This window comes from Toxotes jaculatrix, chromosome 16 (genome assembly GCF_017976425.1).
Source record: "Toxotes jaculatrix isolate fToxJac2 chromosome 16, fToxJac2.pri, whole genome shotgun sequence".
In the NCBI taxonomy this organism is placed as follows: domain Eukaryota; kingdom Metazoa; phylum Chordata; class Actinopteri; family Toxotidae; genus Toxotes; species Toxotes jaculatrix.
This window is the reverse complement of record NC_054409.1, coordinates 23868246-23887872: the sequence shown is the minus strand read 5'-3', so window position 1 is coordinate 23887872 and position 19627 is coordinate 23868246. Positions and strand designations below refer to the sequence as shown.

At 43.2% G+C, this 19627-nt stretch overlaps 2 protein-coding genes across 3 annotated transcripts; both read right to left on the bottom strand.

The window, feature by feature from the left end:
* Window positions 1-21: 21 nt before the first annotated feature.
* On the bottom strand, window positions 22-8591 carry tor4aa (torsin family 4, member Aa). The gene is made up of 3 exons (XM_041058736.1): window positions 5751-8591; window positions 3072-3521; window positions 22-2130 (listed from the first exon to the last, which is right to left on the bottom strand). The coding sequence occupies exons 2-3, from the start codon at window positions 3519-3521 to the stop codon at window positions 1273-1275; spliced, it is 1308 nt and encodes a 435-aa protein (XP_040914670.1). The 5' UTR covers window positions 5751-8591; the 3' UTR covers window positions 22-1272.
* Window positions 8592-8980: 389 nt separating this feature from the next.
* Window positions 8981-19392, bottom strand: LOC121195324 (BRCA1 associated protein). 2 transcript variants are annotated; one of them, XM_041058734.1, is made up of 13 exons: window positions 19025-19392; window positions 18650-18817; window positions 18188-18407; window positions 17909-18098; window positions 17318-17431; window positions 16839-16987; window positions 16523-16598; window positions 16268-16406; window positions 15777-15886; window positions 15606-15695; window positions 15395-15498; window positions 14192-14331; window positions 8981-11135 (listed from the first exon to the last, which is right to left on the bottom strand). In XM_041058734.1, exons 1-13 carry the CDS (start codon window positions 19101-19103, stop codon window positions 10906-10908), a joined length of 1809 nt encoding a protein of 602 aa, XP_040914668.1. In that variant the 5' UTR covers window positions 19104-19392; the 3' UTR covers window positions 8981-10905. The 2 variants fall into 2 exon arrangements, with proteins under 2 accessions (XP_040914668.1, XP_040914669.1); XM_041058735.1 differs by having other exon boundaries at window positions 18650-18811.
* Window positions 19393-19627: the final 235 nt, after the last annotated feature.

Genomic DNA, 19627 nt, shown 5'->3' with positions numbered 1-19627 from the left:
AAAAAATCTCAGCTCTTTTTAAACGATGTCTTTAATTTTAAGGCACAGATATTCTGACATTGGGTCAGTGCTGACGCACAGTTCATGTCCTTGATGTGAACATACGGTGTATCAATACAAAAACATCTTTCTGTAATAAATAGACTTCAGGGACGACATTTTCTCAGACAATGAGGAGACGATGATCAGCCACCAGGAGTCTGTCACTCGGCTGTTGCAGTTCTCACTCTGATATTAAAGTGAATCCACAGGTTTACATGTTGTAGATTATGTAGAAATATGAAATAATACACGATCTGCTGACTGGCACAAGCATTCATTAAAGTCAAGCTGCAGTCAACGCATGAGAGAACAGGACTTCATCTGGACGTCCTGAGACGAGTGTTAGTAACTGATGCTTTCGAAATGCCTGAACTTCCCCTCAGAAAAGAATCAGTGTTGGTCTCATCTGCTTACGTCTTGTTTTTCTGTTTGAAACCACAGAATGAAAAGTAATAATTGTCCTTCACACTGACAAAAAACTTGTTTTTTCATCAGCATCACGTCTGGTTGAGCTGCCAATATCTCAGAGGGGTTAAAGGGTCAGTTCACTCAAATCCCCAAAAATGTTTTTATTCTCAGTTACCTCTCGTAGCATCAAGTCATGGAGATAGTTTTGTTTTTTATCTGTTCAGATTTCTCCACCCCAACACAACGCTGCTGAATGGATTTTCAGAGCTCACGATAAGACCATGTTCCACGGCCAGGATTCATCCTCAGGGGAACATGAAGGTCTGAGCTACATGTTGTGAGAATCCATCCAGTTATTGCTGAAATATTTCCATCTGAAACACCAGCGTCTGTGGGAATCAGCAGCAGTGTGTGTGGATAACACACAGACAGGATGTGACAGTCTACATTTTTTTAACGCTGTGAGCTCCATAAACAAAATTTCATTCACGTCCGCTGTATTTGGGTGGAGGAGGATTTCTCTAAGTGTGGACAGATTAAAACCAAAACTATCTTCATGGAGGAATACGACCAGAGTTGAGTGAGAGGATCTGTTTTTTTCTGTTTTGGACTCTGTGTGGACTCGGCATTTCCAAACCTCTTCACAGGATTTGTGCCTTTTCCCTCAGCAGAACGTCCTCACTGTCCTTTGTGAGCAAACTGCTCTGCAAAGTTTTGGCTCTGAGTTGTGTCATTCAAGTTTTGTAACCTCCCTAACTTCTCGTGCGCGGTTTCTTCATGTTTAAAGAATGTGAAGCATCCAAACATTTCCAGCTGGGCGTTTCACAGCAGGTTGACTTTGGCCACCACTTGCTTGCAGCCTGTCTGGGAATATTCGTGCCCCCCCACTGCGGGGTAATATTCGATCTCCCCCGCGAGGCGCTCTATGTTGGCGTGATCCGGGTAGAACCCCTCTCGAGTCATTTCATCCAGGAAGCAGTCCATCACGTGACCCTTCTCCAGAAGTCCCAGAGGTAAGATGTCCGCCTCTGTCCACAGTGGGTGAAGCTTCTCCAGAGTGTTGTGTAATATTGGAGTCAGCTCTTTTACTAGGTTACTATGACGACCGGACGCCGTCATCGCCATAGAAATACTTGAGGAGTTGTGTAGCATATGTTTAGTGATGTGTTCGTGACCCAGGTTGCTCAGGAACAGGTAGATAGCGTTCAGGTATTCGTTGGACTGTTTGGAGGCCACGAGCTGCCACAGCGCGTCCAGGATCTCGTTGTGCATGTGCTCGGCTTCATCGAAGATGAAGAGCGGGATCTTCTCCTCCTCCTCAGCTCGTTCCACCATCTCTGAGATGAGAGTGGAGAGGTCGTGGGCGCACTGCAGGGCGTCGGCCTCCTGGGGGCAGTGGTGGAGGACGTAGTACTGCAGCACCAGCGTCTCCCCCACCACGGAGCGGAAGTGTCCAGCCAGGAGGCGTCCCAGGTGGCTCTTGCCCACTCCGCTGGGCCCGTGCAAGGACACCACCAGGGGCTTGTTGTGGACGTAGGTGGACAGGTAGTCCTTCAGGTGGGACAGCAGACCCTCCACTGCTCCCTGCTGTCCAAACACCTCCCTCCTCAGAGTCTTCTCCAGCCCCTCCAGGTCATATCTGAGTACGTGGTCGTCTAGGTTTTCTATGGCGTTGTACACCTGGAAACAGACAATCAGATATGAAGAGTATGATGGAGACACTGACAGAACACACAGGCTGGATTACCAACCTGGCAAAGCGGGCAACTACCCAGACCTCCGAGAAAATGGAGAAAAATGCACATCATTATTCCCTGGAGCCCAAATGAACATATTCAAATGACTTTTGTAAGAAAACTATGAAATTGGAAAATATTTATATTTGAGAAAATGGTACCAGGGAATTTTTTTTTGGCCTTTTTACTTAAAAATGACTTTAAACCATTCAGCTGCTGACTTGAATCAAACTGCAACAGGAAATTCACTTCATTTAAAATGTTTATAATAAAACTGTCATGGCCAGACTGACCGGATTCTGCTGAACAATGCTGCAGGGTTAGGTAACCATGCAGGACACACCTCAGGCCTAAAAGGCTCTGAATGAACACAGACATGACCGAGCATGTGGCAAAACACTTCAGCCTATATTTAAACCCTTCATGCTTCTTTCACACAGGAACAAGATCAGCAGAGTAACTACAGTTCATCCTCAGGGGGGCATGAATGTGTGCACCAGGTTTCAGGCAGACATTTAATTCAAAACCACAAATTACAACCTCATGGTGGCGCTCGAGGAAAAAGTCTGTCACCAAAGTCATTAGGATACAGCCTCTGAGGACCATGAATGTCCCTGATGTGAAACCTGCATGTTTGTTTGCTTGGTTTTCAGGCATCTCCAGATTAGTGACTAGAAAGCCGGTTATATTAGAGCTTTCATTAAAATCCAAGTTTCCAGTTGTAAATACGACTATTTACAAGTCGGTAATTGGAAAGTACAGAAATGCTGATGCAGCCAGAATCTGTGAAACAGATCTGAAACCTCCAACCAGAGAAACATCCAAAACCTGTCTAAGAGAAGAGCAGGTGATGTTATAATGCTCCCGTACATGAAGGGCTCTTACCTGGAGAAAGACGATGGCAAAGAGCAGGTAGAGGCAGTATTTGGCTCGGCTGTGCTCCTGCTTTGGTGGGGCTCTGCGCCCCCCTCCGTTGGGAAACAACACCCGCTTCTTCCTTCTCTTCTTTTTCCTCTGAGGGATGGAGGACGACATGGCGGGGAAGGTGGAAGGGGTGAGTCCGTCAAAGGTGAAGATTTTGGGGCTGGTTCGCGCTGGAGCTCCTGTGTAGGTCCCTGCTCCTCCCAGCCCCAGGGTCAACTCCTGACGCCGCTTCTTCAAGGCCTGGTACTTCTGTTTGATGCGAATGACGGCGCGCAAAGAGGAGGAGAAGTTGGACAGACTGGGGGCCAGACCGTCACTCTGTTTTTCATCTCTTTCTCCTTCCCCCTCCGTCTCTCCTTCAAATTCTCCCTCTGTCTGAGAGGCTGAGGTGCTGCTGTCCTGGTCGCTCATCTGCCGAGAGAAAGAAGAGGACTTTAAAGCTGCAATAATCAATAATCGCCTTTTAGCTCATTGTTTTGGTTTTACAAGAGCTCATGTGCCTCGTTTTCCGCCGCTTCAGGCATTTTGATAAAAGCGACCAGTTTTACATGTAAAACTCAATTTACCGATCACAGGAAGTGCAACACAACCTTTAAAGCTGCGCTGATGTTTCTGTGCCACTTGGGGGCAGCAGAACAGAGTGAAACCACACCCTCGTCATCACATCATCACCTTATAAAGCGGGATTAGTCACCCAGCAGACATGGAACAATGTTAGCATTCACTCCCTTTCTCTCCATTTTGGTCTCCACCAACTCTGGGAAAATTCCAGGCCTTTTAGCTGCTGTTCACTTGCTAGTTGCTAATTGTGTCTTTCTCAGCAGAAAATTTACAGTCGGAAAAGATGGTTGATGAGAGTGGATTTTGGGGGATGAAAAACAAAAACAATGAGCTGAAAGAGCCTAAAATGCTGAAAGGTGAACTGAAACAGAACCACAAATAGTTGTTATATAATGTGTTAATCAATGAGCTTTAAAGGTGGTGACATTTTTTGAACTTTGGACTAAGCCAAGTTAAGTGTTTCCTTGTTTCCAGTCTTTATGCTAAGCTAAGCTAAACATCTCCTGGATGTAGCTTCATATTAAGTTAATTTAAATGCCAAGTAAAGTAGTTTGACCCTCAGCAGCTAAACTGAAAATGTTTTACGACTCTAACCATCCTTCCTTTCTGCTGTTTAACCATTCTGATAATCACAGACTGATGTTAGATACTACACTGCTTAGTCATGCTATCAGCAGCAGAGCTTTGAGAGTGCAGCTTTTCGTAAATGTGGAAGGATATTTAATCTTATAGCTGCATATAATTTACAGTTGTCTGTGAAAATGATTGCACACAAAGGCAGTGTCTCTGACAGGAGTGTGGATTTCCAGCCAATTTCAAAACAAAGTCCTGATAAGATATCTTCACAGACTGCTTCTCTCTCAGCTCACATTCCTTTTGAATAGCGTCTCTTATGTTACATTTATTTGCTTTATCGGTTGAAATCAGCCTTATTGAGTCTTTTATACCTTAATCTGATGTGACACAGACACTTTACTTCCACACGAAGAGTTCAGAGACGCTGTTTTCCTTCAAACTTCAAATTCAAATCAACTAAAAAATACTTGATCCTGTCCTGGATACAGTCCTGCCCTGTGCGTAATAACTCTTGTCTCTGTAACTGCACACAAGAGAGCATTGTAAGAGCTTTTGCATGTAACATGCACTTATTATACGCTTTGCAAAACTTTATTTAAAGCATCTTTAGTAACAGTTGTGGTTGCACACATGCAGTTCTTTTTTCATGATCAAAGGACAGATTTATAACACCTCAGATAGTGTTTGTTCACATGTTTCACATTCGCTCTGCAGGTAAGTTTGCAGAAATGCTCCCTGTTGTCTACAGTCTGCAGAGTTATGAGACACTCCTCTCCTGGTGTTCAACAGTGCATAGTGAGCTTGTTTTTTTTTTTTTTAAACTTGCAGAATAGGAGGAACTATCAGTTACACCCAGAGGTCGTCACATACACGCCACAATCAGTCCCTCTGGGTAATGAGATATTTGACTTCTGGTAAAAAAAAAAATTTTCCTGACACAGCAAGGAGGAAGCACAGCACTAATCCCAGTGGAACCTGAGGACAGTGTATGCATTGTGCGGCTGAGATCAGTGTTGGAAATCAATCTTGGCACCAAGACAACATCTCCTCTGGTAAAGTTATAAAACTTGTGTGTCTGAGCCCCTTCAGCTCAGCACAAAGGAATTCAGAGACACACACAGGAGAGAGGGGAAGACAGTATCAGATCTGCCTCTCTGTCTCTGTCTTTCCACAAGCAGAGACCTGAAAGAATCAGCTGCATACCAGGCATTTTAGAGGCTTTGGCACTTTGATGTTTAACGCTGGAAAGTCTTCAGTCTTTAGTGAACCTTTCTTGTTTAAATGCTGTGAAAGATTTAGCTGCACAGACATTGCATGTAGTTAAAACTGAAAACACACACAAAAAGACACAAGCTGGAGGTTTGAATCTTTTTCACACAGAACAGAGACGGGTCCTGATCTCACACCACCCAAACTTTAGCCTGCAAAGCAAAGCTCTGTATGCAAAGCAAAGAGAGGGGAAATGAGACAATGAAAAACGAGAAGAGGAAAGAGTTTGCTTACCTTGAAATGTGGCTCAATTCTTTCAAAAGAGAAATAACTTGCGTGCAGCAGGTTTAGTCCATAGCCTGAGAACAGAGACAGCAGAGAACAGCTCCACACAGCAAACAGCTCAACTCAGGAAGAGTCTATCTTACCTCTGAATCCTGTTCTCGACCCTCTGCTGGCTCCTCCTCTTTCTTCCTCTTTTATTCTTCTCCAGTTTCTGCTGCCTTTTTTCCCCCTAAGTTTCTCACACATTACACAACCCTGGCTTCATTTTACAGCTGCTGAATTTCACTTGTGCCCTTTAAAACTAAAAATCAGATCCAGTTCAGCTGCTTTTCTTTCTCACATTATAAGACTCATCATCTTAACAGGTGGAAATCGAATTCTACAACTACAAAACCCAAGCTCCTACTTGGTTTTCACTCATTTTATTCATTATTTGTTAATCAAATATTTTCTCTTGCATTAAACACCCTGTTCCTCTCATCTGTGCAAATATGTGACACTGTTGTGAGTCTCTCAGTGTGTAGCTTTCTTTGTGGTTTCTTTGTGACTGTGTCTCTCTTATCACCGATGCATTATACAGGAAACATAACTTATCATACCTTATCTCAAATAAACCAGAGAAAAACCCCCCAAAAAAACACATTAGCTGATGTAACAGCAGTTTGTGTTTGTCATTAATTCGCTTTTATCTGCGAATTCAGACGTTTTATGACTCCAATAGTGGAAAATAAAATCCACTGATGTACGTAAAGGAGCAGTCTGACAGAAAAATACGCTCATTTATTTCTTGACAAGAGAAGAAGATCGATACCAACCGTCTACAGCCAGCAGACAGCTAGCTCAGCTTAGCATAAGGACTGGAAGCAGAGGGAGTAAGCTTCAGTTAGCTAATAAGCTATTTATAGACTAATTTTGACAATACAAGACAATAATTCACAATTTTATGTGGAGTCATAAGCGGGACTATTTTGTACATGTTGATTAGGGAGCTTTAAAGGTGCTAGAAGGTGGATTTTGGTGCCTTTAAACAGAGACAGGCTAGCAGTTTCCCTCTGTTTCCAGTCGTTATGCTAAGCTAAGCTAAGCTGCAGGTGGCTGTAGTTTCATACTTAAGAGTACAGACATGAGAGTGGGGTCGAGCTTCTCATCGAACTCTTAGAAACAACGCAAATAAGTGCTGAACTTTTCTTTTTTGGTGCTTTTTACCATGTTACGCTACGTTATTCTTCTACTTCACAACATCTTAAAACCTTTTTTTCTCCAATACATTTTATTTAATAGATGCATATGACTGAGAGGATGGGTCTCTGTTGTAGATTTTTGTATTGTGATAAAAAAAAAAAAAAGCAAAATTAATCAGCAACTATTTAGTCATATATTAAGTGAAAATGCCAAAAAATGTGCTGGTTCCAGCTCAACTGACAGTAAACTGAGTATTAGGGGGGTTTGTGCTGTTTAAATGTCACTTTTAGCTTTTGGAAACTGTGACCAGCGTTTTATAAACAAAATGATTCATCCACAAAGTGTGGATTAGTTGCAGCCCTATAGTTGCGTGGGTGTACTTCAGATATAAATGGCAGAGGAAGAGGTGTGGTAAATGTTTGCATGCTGTGTCATTTGCCTACGTTGAAATATGTAAAAATAAAGCTTGTTACATGCTGTGCCACACATGCACGATTGAACTGATATCTAGTGCTCAGTCAGCCTAGTTTCTGGTATTAAGGGACTGTCACACTGTTAAAACCTGACCACAGTTTGAAGGTGACAGTGACTAACGCTCCACAGCTAAAGCCTGGGTGTGAGAATTTCAGTGAAGATGATGTGAAAAGGAAGTTCAGACTTTCCGTCACCTTTCAGTCTATTTCTCAGTGCACTCGGAAGAGGAAGGTGCAGTTGCACCCGATGTCTGTACACAATTTACTTTCAACAAGCTGCTGTAAGTAAACTGTTAATGTTGTAGCAGGAAGAGGAGGGATTAGTCATATATGACAGCATCCTCCAGGCGGTAAAAGTGAATCAGGCCTCAGGCGTCTGAACTACAACACTAACGATCAAAGCTGCACTTTGACCTTGATGCTGCAGATGAATGTGTCTACTTTTAGAATAATGCGTGAGGTGTTCCCAGAATCTGACAAGCATCCGTTTCACTTTCACGCCTCATTATTTCACCTCAGAACAATGTGAACAACTTCAGTAAACTCCTTCGTTTAATTCTGGAGCATGACTTCAGAGCCCACAACAAAAACTGAAACTGAAATTCAACGGCAACAAATTCAGTTAAGACTTATCAAAGCCAGCTGCACGATGACCCTGCAGACACACAAACCACATCCTTTTTTTTTTAATGCCACACCGCCCGCGGAAGCTGCAGGTTGTTGGCCCCGTCCCATTCTCGTCAACACGATATCTCACAAACGCTTTCAAGGAACTCAATTCAAATTTTGCACAAGTATTCCCTTAGATTCAAGGATGAACTGATCAGAAGTTGATGCTCAAAGGTCAAAGGTCGAAATCACTGTGACTTCTCAAGTTACATTTTTGGCCATGACTCCAGAAATCATACACTAAATCCGACAACATACACTTAAAAACCTTTTATTAAACTTCTTCAAAGGCTTCACTAAATACATTATATGGACAGACATGGATGTAAACTTGACTGGTTGGCGGAGGCGGTTTTTCTAGTTTAGCGATGTAGCTGGTGTGACAGCACAGGCTACATGAAGAAACTAAAAACCAGCTCTTTCCACATCAGATTTCAACCTCAGTTTCCTCCCACTGTCCTCGCCGTTAAATAGTTCAGCATCTGAGTGAATCCGCTTGTTAGCTTTAATGCTAAAATTTAGGTGAGAAGATTGATGCCACTCTCACTTCTGTTCAGTAAATATGAAGCTACAGCCAGAAGATTGTTAGCTTAGCTTATCATAGAGACTGGAAACAGAGTTAGTGGCATTGATCCTTGTGTCTTCTAATCTTTTAGCAACAGAGCTAAGAAGTGGATTCCTGAAACCATGAACTTCCTTTAGGGCCAAAGAATCTCTTGCATAGCTTTTTTTTTTTTTTTCTTTTTTCTACCTCTGGAGAGTAAATGTCCTTTTGAGCCAAGTTTGTTAAAAGACGTTTAAATTAAGGCCTTTGGGATCCAGCTTGATCTTTCACAAAAAGATTCTGCTGTTAAACTAAATAATGACGACCCCCCCGCCCCCCCCCCCCCCAAAAAAAAAACCCCAACAAGAACATCAACAAACAGAAAATGCTTTAAAGGAGTGAACAGAGGAACTTCCTCACAGAACATTTGCTTCGTCTACACACTGGCACCTTGTTCAGTTCCTTCCCCTACAGAAAGGGTCGAATCTTTAAGGTCAGAGATCATTGCTATGTTTTCAAAATATGCTTTGTGGTTAGTGCTTTGTATACAGGACAGATGTACAGGCTCACACCTGCACAGGTGAAAAAACATGACCCAGATCAGCAGTTCCCAACCTTTCAGCTTTTATCCAGCTAACGGAGGAAACATTCACCACGATGTGAAAACAGTCCTGCAATCACAATTTTAGTCAGGTTAGAGAATCAAAGCAAAAATGTAGAATTATCACATGTAAATGAAGTCATCATGCAGACAGATTAACCAGAGTATATTATTATTGTCATTTTAACGTTGCAGCTCATCAAAGTGGAGCTAATTTTACTGTCAAACCAAAGAGCTGCAGTCATTAATGATTACTTTCATAACTGATTAACCTGCTGATTATTTCCTTGATTAACTGTTTGGTCTGTATAAGATCTTCATCTTCATCATCAAACACTCGATTTACTTTGATTTGAAGATGCAGAAAAGCAGCGAACACGAGAATGTTTGGATTTTTGTTACTGAAAAAATGACTTGAACAATTAATCAGTTTTGAAAATTTTTCGTCGTTACTAATTGATTGACAATTATTGCGTCCCTAATTGTACTAATTAATTATACTGCATATGGTAAAGTTTTGCACATGCAGGGGCCACTTTATTAGCTACACCTGTACAATATAAAGCAATTCAATGAAAAAGAAAAATACTTTATGTCAAATATTAATCTGTAACTACAACAACTGTCAAATAAATGTAGTGGAGTGAAAAGTAAAATATATTTTTTACTGAAAAGCTGCAAAAGTAGCAAAAAATATTCAAGTAGAATAAACTCAACGTTTTACTGAAGTGCAGAACCTGAGTGAAAGATTACTCAGGTTCCACCAACAGCTTTTCACCGAATCAGAGGGCAGCAGGTGGTGTTCAGGTGGTGGGACGCGTGTCCTGTGCAGGCAACCTGTCAGAGCTGATGGCTTATTAGCAACTGAGAAAATAAATATACAAAGATCAGATTTAAACGGATTTCCAATTCAAAATTGTGTCTTTCTTCCTCCTAAAAGCAAATGTGTGAAATGTGTGATCATAATTTCTGTTTTTATCTTGCAGAGATCCTCCACAATCTTTTCAGATCCTCCCTGTGGTAAACGAACCCCTGGTTGGGAATCACTGACCCAGTTGGTAAAAATACGTCCTGCTCCTAATGCAACATGGCAAATCCACGTCCCTCCTCTGTCTCTTCTATCTGTCTTCGTCATCCACAATCTTTTTCAGTGTTAGATTTGGAAACTACTGAAAAATGATTATAAAAAAAAAAAAAATTCAGCATTTTACTAAAGAATAGACAAAAAAAAGTTGAGACTAAAGGAGTTTAGGAAAACATTCTGTCACACAGAGAAGAAGAAGTTAACACGGCGTTGGACTGGGCACAAATCAACGTAAGTTTGATCAAATAAATACCATTTATGACCAAAATAGATTTTCTTTTCAGGTTTGGAAACAGCAGAATATATTTTTATCACAGATCTTGGAAGCCACACAGACTGTTGTGTCTTCAGTGACTCCAACACTTTGCTCTTTTCTTCTTGTAGAAGCTACATTAGGTTAAAAGGTGGAAAACTGAGCAGGTAAATATCATCGCTATTTACTCTTTCCTAAAGGAGTCGAGTGTCTAACATCAAGTGTTCATTTCTCCTCTGAGTGCTTTCTGGAGAACCACAATGATGCAGACACGTTAATAAATGAACAGCAATAAACATGTGCCCACGCTGAGAGGCAGCGATAGTTTCTAGTGCTTTCCAGTAGATTTTAACACTCCCTACTTCCTCTTCCTGCCCCGGCCTCTCCTGCCTCTGCCAGAGGAGGGACCAGCTCCCGCCGAGCCCAGGGCGCTGTCCGCTGGGCCGGCTGCGATGTTGATCTGCCCCTCCTGGATTTCACTGCGAGCCTCCGGAGGCAGGTGTTCGATCTGCTGCTGCGCCTCCAGATAAAACATCACATCTCTCAGCTGCTCCTGCAGTTCTGCTATTGTCACGTCCTTACGATCTCCTGCAGAAAAACACATGAAAACAAACAGATGTTTTAAATAAGACAACATGCCCAAAGAGTTAACTGCAGTAAGATTTATTCCACCCTTTCATTTGATATGGTGAACGTGTTAGCAAACAGCTGCACCACTCAAACACCACTGCAGATGAAGGATCATCTGCAGTGGTGTTTGAATCCACCTGATAAATCTACGTCCAGTATCTCCTCTTTATTAGCTCTGTGTTTGGTCTCCACCAGCTCCTGAGGTAAATATCTGGCTCTGTAGCTGCTAAAGAGTTCAGCAGCTGCTCTCTGACTGAGTCTGTCTGTCGTAGCTTCTTTACTTTATTATCAGGGAACATCCCCCAGTTACTGACTACGATGTACAGCTCCCTAAACTTGCACAAACTCGCTCAACATACTTTCAAACTCCAACATATAACATGTTCCTCACTGCTGGCCTCAAGATCACGCCTCCACCCAGCTGTGTGAACTTCCTGTCTAAACTATACAAGAGACTCACATAAACATTTAAACATACAAACCTTAGAAACGCAAAGTGTGAAGAAACCCATACAACATAATGATCATCTGACCCATGAATGAAAACTGAAAACATGAATAATTTATCACTCGAATGAGCTGCTGTCAAAGAGTTGTTGATATTTTTGGCAGCTATAAGCAGACACTGACCGAGACGATGTCACGTCCAGGCTGCAGAAACACACAAATCAAACAGCGTGTGATGAAAGCAGTTGTACTTACTTCCTGTTTGTCTGTGTTAACCAGCAAACATGGTGAAACTCTCCAAGTCGTGTAAACTTTGAGATTGTGAGGGGGGGGTGAAATGTACCGCAACACAAAAACAGAAGCTGCTGAAGCAATCGATATATCTGCAGCTGCCATGTCAGGTTCCACCGTGTGAATCAAGTCCGACTGTCCCGCTGATCAAATTATAGATCATCACAGATACTCAGGTATCAGCATCTGTGTCAGCTGCTGTCAGCTGGTCAACATGATAAATACCTGCTAAACTTCAGCATGTTAGCATTACCACTGTGAACATGTTAGCATGCTGAGGTTAGCATTTAGCATGGCTGTAGATGGTCAGTGTCATCATCTGTAAACGTCCCACTCAGTGCGTCTGGGTAAACTTTTTATTAACTGACCTAAATTAAACAAATGTCCACAGATATACTCTGTATTTTATTCTCTCATTGTGTTTACTCTCAAACATCAGTAATGGAATCAGCCTTACAAACCCAGTATCACTGCACGTCTGCCAAGAAAAGCTTCCTGGTTTAACAGAATCAATGGTTGAACTGTTGTTAAAAGTTAAAAAGAATGAAGAAAGAAAAAAGAAAAATTCTGAATGTGAAGAGTCACAGAAAAAAAATCTTTCCAGCGCCGTGTGACAGAAACACTGATTTATTTGCACTTAGTGTTGATTTAGCTTGAGTCACTGAGTGAGCTAAAAGACGTCTAACCCATGAGTGAAACCACAACATCAACCAACTCCGACTACGGTCACTAAAAAAACAACAACAAAAAAACCCACACGAACGAGTTCAGACACGTTCATGTTGACGTGAATAAGAAACGTGTTCTAATTCTAAACTGCATCAGTTAAATCTTAACTTCTGAATCGCTCCGGTCAAAACAACTGAAATGGCACGACGTGTGTGTGTGTGTGTTTGTGTGTTTCTTCCACATAAACAGAGAGCACATGCTCTGAGGGACATTTGTTTAAACAATCCTCATCCTCGGAGCTGAAAGCTGAAGGAAAAATACAGGTATGTCTAAACTGCAGCCTCTAACCTGACATTTACGTCGCCCTGAGGCAAAGTACTGGTGAAAACCTTCCCGGGCTAAAATGTCAGTGAGAAGCCTTCGGTGCAAACGATGCTCTCGTGATGTTCCCGTATTTTAAACTCACACTCTTAGAAAAAAATCAGGGCTTGTTAATAATTAAAACTTGGTAAAATGTCTCTTTTACTGAAGACATTTGGATAAATAATCATGATTGTTCTCATGTTCTTTCAGTGTTTCTGTTATTCCGTCCACCTGCTGTTTGAGCTACAGTCCTTCCTGTTTACCTGCAGACCTTCACCACTCTCAGCTGCAGGCACATGTTCTGTTCAGGATTTGTTTAGGATTTGCAAATATTACTGTGTGAATGAGGAAGCACCGTGGAATTACATACACCGGGCCTAAAATAACCTCCCAGCCTCAGGCTCATTTCCTCTTTTCTCTTTGGAATTTGATAAACGTCTTCCAGCGAAGCACTGCACACGTTCCTGGATTCTTCGGTCTGACCTTAATCGTGTCGATGAATTTGTTCAGCATCAGCAGAAATAAGTGACATAAAGCTGTAAATGAGCAGAGAGCTGAAACCAGCAGGAGACGAGCTAACGAATGAAACCATCACATTAACGGCACGTGTATGTAGAAACGTGTCCAAGGATTCGTACAGCACAAATCCAAAGCTGTCTGCTGTCTGAGTAAAATGCTTCCTGTCAGCAGCTGCATGGACTCGAACTCTGTAACATCACTGAACAAACACAGGAGGAGTTCTGTTGTTCCAGAAACTTCCAAAGACTCTGAATCTGTAATATTTAAGGACCTGGACAGGAGTCAGGATCAGAGCCCTCGTGGTTCGTGTTACTGTGAACATATTACAGAATCAGAATTATCTTGGTTTGGATCCAATAACACGTCGATGTTTAAAGCATGTAATGATGAAAACGTCACTGTGCAGTAAACGGTGGTGTCACTCAGAGGGGTGTTATGCTTCTTTCACATTTCGTGTTACTGACTCTGAAACTTTTCAGCTGACGCTAAAATGTTTCTGTTGGCAACTTTCCCGAGTATCAGCAACATTCACACCAAATCTCTCTGAAGAGAGGCGAGTCCTGTTTTTCAGTCTGTGCTGACAAAAACACTGAACCTCATTATATTACTTCCATGTTACTGTGTCCAGTGCACAGTAAAGTCATTAAAAAAGTATCTGGATAATTTAGAAACTGTTTGGAGATTTGCTGGTTTATTATATTTCATGGTGCGTCCTCCCTACTCACCGCTCTCCTTCCCTTTGCGCTCCTCCTCTGCCAGCTGGGACTGCAGCTGGGCCTGATTGGCTCTCAGATAGCGGTTCATCTCCTGCTCCTCCTTCAGCTCTTGGCTCAGCTTCACCACTCGACTGTTCAGCTGAGTGTACCTCGACACACAAACACAACGGAGGTGTAAGCTGGAACGTTCCCCACAGAAACAACCCCCGTTCGGACTCTGTGGTCTAAAAGTCTTAGAGGAAAATGTACGATTTATTAAAACCTGGGTTTTATTTTCACAGCTCCACAGTTTTTATCGTTTTCCTTTAACAGAACATTGTAGGTAACACACAGTATTCTGAGGAGAAGCACAGGCCTGAAAAGACTGTTCTGTTATTAATTACACTTGTGCTTTTCCTGTTATGACATGTCAAACTGCTGACTGGGAAAAGGGTCAATTCCTGCACTGAAGACCCAGAGACAAAACATACAGCGATGTGCAAGGGTCGTCCTGCAGCAGGACAGTGAGCCCACACACACAGCCAGAGTCATAAAGAAACCGTCTCCGGAGACGGGACAAACAAAGAGGTCTGCAGCAGGTGGTCTGACCCCCCCCCCCCGAGACCTGATCTAAGCATCATGGAGTCAGTCTGGGATCACTGTCTCTGAAGAGACAGAGACACCGTGCTGTGTATAATATGACTTAAGCCCCAGTGACACTCAGTCTCACCTGAGGACCATGATCCACTGTCCCAGTTACAAAGAGACAGTGGATCTAAAAGTCATGGTGGAATACTGGGAACTGAGATCCTGGTGTTTCAGGGAATTCCCTCTAAATCCTGTCACCACTCCTGAGGAAAAATACCTGCTGGCTTCTGGGAAACATGTGTGTTGTGTGTCTGTCTGCACTTGCACAGTCACATACTGAATTTTTTTTTGTAAGGACAGTGGGTGTAAATCAGAACAACTGAATTCCATTTAGGTGATCTAGTTCCAGGGTGCAGATATTGGCCCATTGGCACCGCTCACTGGTGCACTAAATGGAACTGAGCCATCGTTAACAACAGAGTGAGGATGTGAAAATACCAGAACAACCTTCAAACCCAGTCTGGAAACGACAGAAACACAGAAACTGAAACGTACCGCAGTGAGTCACTGATAAACACACGATGTCTGCACCAAAGTCTAAAATAGAAATCAACCAGAGACGATGATGAAACCATCAACACCTACTTCTTCTCTACACTCTGCTTCTCTTTGGTTATTTCTCCTAACCGCCGCTCCAAGTTATCACAGCGCTCCAGGGTCTCCTTAAATTTGGCCTTCATGTTGTTTATCTGGAAGCAAACAAACACAGGAGTTAGAGAATGTGTGTGTGTGTGTGTGTTCAGTTCGTAAACCTATTCTAAGTCTTGATGTTTGTCCTGGGCAGATCCATCAGTACCTCCTCGGCCGTCTCCTTCTCCAGATGAACGATCTTATTCTCCCAGTAGATCCTCTGAGACTCCAGTTGGCTCGTCAGCAGGTACGAGTACTGCAGACGTGGAACACATTAGAACCTTTCAGAGCTGCTTCAGCAAACAAAGCAACAAAAAAAAAAAAAGGAAAAACTTACCTCTAGTTGAAGTGCGTCAATTTTCTCAGCATGACATGTGTCTCCCTCACACTCGTACTGCACCATCTTCCCATCAGTCTTACTGGCCACCAGCCGATGCACGTAGTTATCTACGGTAACACGGGCCGACATGAGCCGGTCAGTCAATGTTTTCTCGTTTCTGTTTTACTACCATTTCTATTTTCTGTATTTCTGCTGTTTCCAAGGTCAAGAATCAACTTTGAAGCTCAAAGTGCTAAAAAGGAATAAAAGTTCAGTCACAACTCAGAGACTTTGTTAATCAGCATCAAGTGATTTGATCCAAAGCTCCAGAGCAGCTACTGAAAGGACCATGAAGTGAGTTTGTTTTCCCAGTGACACCACATGAAAGCTAAATTAGCTGTTAGCTGTGAGAAGTTATAGCTAACAGGACTGTCTCTGCTTATTTTGAGATCCTTCTGCCCCCTAGTGGCCCGAGCTGATTAAAGCAGCACAACATGCAAACTCAGTACCTCCTGCGTAGTCCCACACACGGTGGTTGGTGAGCTGCATGGCGTAAGTATGCTGTGTTTCCTCAAAGTGCTTGTAGGCGTGCCGGCTAACGTAGCGACCACAGCCGATGTGTCCGCAGATCAAACAAATCCACAGGTTCTACGGAGACAAAAGAGCAAAGGGGGGACGAGAGGAAGTTAAAGGGAAAATAAAAGTGAATTCAAAGCTAAGGTGACCTTATGTGAGCTTCACCAACAGACAGAGACTTCAGTTACCTCCTGTACTCCACACTCAAAGCACTTGTTCTCCTCAACTGGTTCTGGTGTTTGACAGTACCTACATACAGGACACCTGAAGACAGAGAACATGTTCATGTGTTGTCACACGCGTGCAGTCGTCCTTTGTGAAACAGTAAATACATGTTCAGAGGAGGACAAAAACAAACAGCACATGACCTGAAGCCTGGAGAAACAACCGGTGGACTGAGAGTCAGGTGAGAGAGCATGTGACTCTGTCATTAGTGAGAAGGTTCCACATATACAGAGGAACCACAGGAGAATGTACGTGTGAGAACGTGTTTGTGTAACTCACGAGGCGTCCTCCCACCGCTGGAGACACTGGCTGTGAAAGCTGTGGTTGCAGAGAGTGGTGAGGATGCCGTTTACCGACTCGTCCATTCTCTCCAGGCACACAGTGCACTTTGGCAGCTCGGTCAGCTCCATCACCGGCAGACTGGCTCCCTGAGGAGAGGGGGGAGGAAAGAGATGGAGACAGAGGGAAGGGGGGGTTGGGGGGGGGCAGATCATAATAAATTACAAGCACACAAACATACACCACATACAACCCTCCTCTAGCTATCAGACTGACAGGTGACCTTCTGTCTGTCCTTCATCAGTTGCCCATTAATACATTTAACCAATAGGGACAAATGAATACACCACGGGACCCTGTACCTTTTACCAGAGTTTAAAATGTGCCTGGCTCATTAAACTGGATCATTGTAAACAGGTAAATCCTAAGAATAAATTCAGCAGTCTGAATCACGGCGTGATTAGAGTGGCTATATTTACCTCTTCAGACTTTATAACCTCGGCCCGCTCCACATAGACCAGCTGGCACACTGCATCCTCTATGGAGTTGAACTGGCGGCCATTACACGCTGTGTAAAAACTGTCTGCGTCTGCCTGAACAAAGACAGAGAGAGATGAAACAGCAGCAGCATTAGGAGAGAAATATGCTCAGATGCACTATTTTATAACTACAGAGGACTGAAGGCACAAACTTCCACAGATACTGCAAATACAAAAAGCTGAAGTCTAACAGTTTGCTTGTTATTAATGTTCAGTTTTCTGAGGAAACGTGCCACGCTACTAACTAACTGACAAGTCCCGGATGCCTGAACTTCCCTCCACTTCTTAATTTGACAAAATACTGTTCAGAAAATTCTGATATCCCTGTCTGGGTTCACATGGAACAATCATCCTCACACCTTCCACATCCTCCCTGGTTTCTGATCAGCTGCCAGTATCTGCTAATATCAGCACAAACCCCAGAACAAGTCCTGCAGTCTCTAAAATCTGGATATGATTCAGAAAACAACCAAAAGAGCAAAAAATATTTATTCACCCCTTCAATAACAGGTCCAGGAACAGAGACCTTACCTGTGTACAAAACTTAATCAGAACCATGTACTGGTTAGGAGTGGAGTCCCGTATGATCTTCATATGCTCCATTACATCATTAAATGGCGCCATAAGCTTCATGAGGTCATGGCTGGTCATGGTCGCTGGGACAGTCAGGATACACACCATGGCACTGCGTCTTACATCTTCGGTCAGTGAAGTCATCTTACTGCAACAAGACAAGAAAACATAAACACCATGTATCGGAACAGCAGGTAAACTCTGGAACAATGAAAACACACATCAGATGTGACTCACTTGGTCTTGTAGAGGTGCATGATGCCGTAGACGATCTCCACGGAGGGGTTTCCACTGAAGAAAGAGATCTGGTCCGGCAGCTGCTTGGAGGGGGAGTCTGGAGAAGTGCCTGCTGCTGCACTGTTGTCCTGTGAACCCCCCGTGCCCTCCTGACCATCTGCAGCCTGAGGTTCACTGTTCGGCTCCACCGAACCACCCGGGTCCTCGCCTCCTCCTTTATCTACAGAGGAAATTAAAACCTGTGAACTGCTGCCTTTAAACGGGTAAAGCCTCCTATCAGCTGGACATACCCTGATCAGATGCTCAGATCACCACACCTATAAATCCAAGCCCAGCCACACACACACACGCACACACACACACACACACACACACACACACACACACACACACACACATACAGTGTTTTAATTGCTGTTCCTTTCTCGCTTGTTAGAGCATCATGCAACATGCAGGCCTTACCTGGGCTGGGTTCAAAGGTTTCTATAACCATGTCCCCCATGGCTCTGCTGCCAATGTGTTGGTGCAGTACAGCGGCTCTTTCCAGCTCAGTCTTTCCACTCAGAGCGTGTTTGGCTAACCCCAGAGCTTTGTCCTGCCGCTCCTCCTCTGACATGCCTTCAACTGCAGCTCAAGACAAAAGAAACACAGACAGACCAGCGGTTTCTCTGAGCTCTGACGGCCACACATCATTCACACGAGTAGACTGGTTCAATAAATGTTGAACTGGCTAACAGCAGATAGCGGTGCCTGTATGTAAATCCCAGGTACCACTGCTGGTTAGCTGCCTGGCTAACTCCACACAAACGCAGGGACTTTAGCATTAATGTAACTCACCGGCGGAGTACTGGAAACCCTGTGGAGCAGGAGACTGGTCGGCTAATTCCAAACGGATAACGACCAGCGACACACTCATGTGTTATGAAAGAAGCTGCCACTTTTACAGAGAACAAAACAGCCCGGTGACAGCTAGCTAAGCTAAACCGGCTACGCGTCCAGCTAACGCGCTAATTCGCTAAGCGTCTAAATAAAACGAGCCGCGGCAAAAGCCCGTTTCTCACAACAGTATGTTACTCATACTGTTTCTGTCTGCGCCGCCCATAAACACATAAATACATCTGTGTTTAATGACTAAAACACAATATCCACCTAAGACTTCAGCTACTTCACCTCCCTGCATTCACAGCTGTTTCTAACATGTTGCTCTTCTTCACACACAGAAAATAAAGCTGCAGCGATTAACACCGGATGTGTTGCTGCCACCTACAGGAACTAACCGCGCTGCAGCCATGACACAGGTGAATGTACACCTGGACAGATTAAATATAATATAATATAATATAATATAATATAATATAATATAATATAATATAATATAATATAATATATTATATTATAAGCACTTCCTCCACCTCTGCATTTTTGCTTGAAAAATAACTG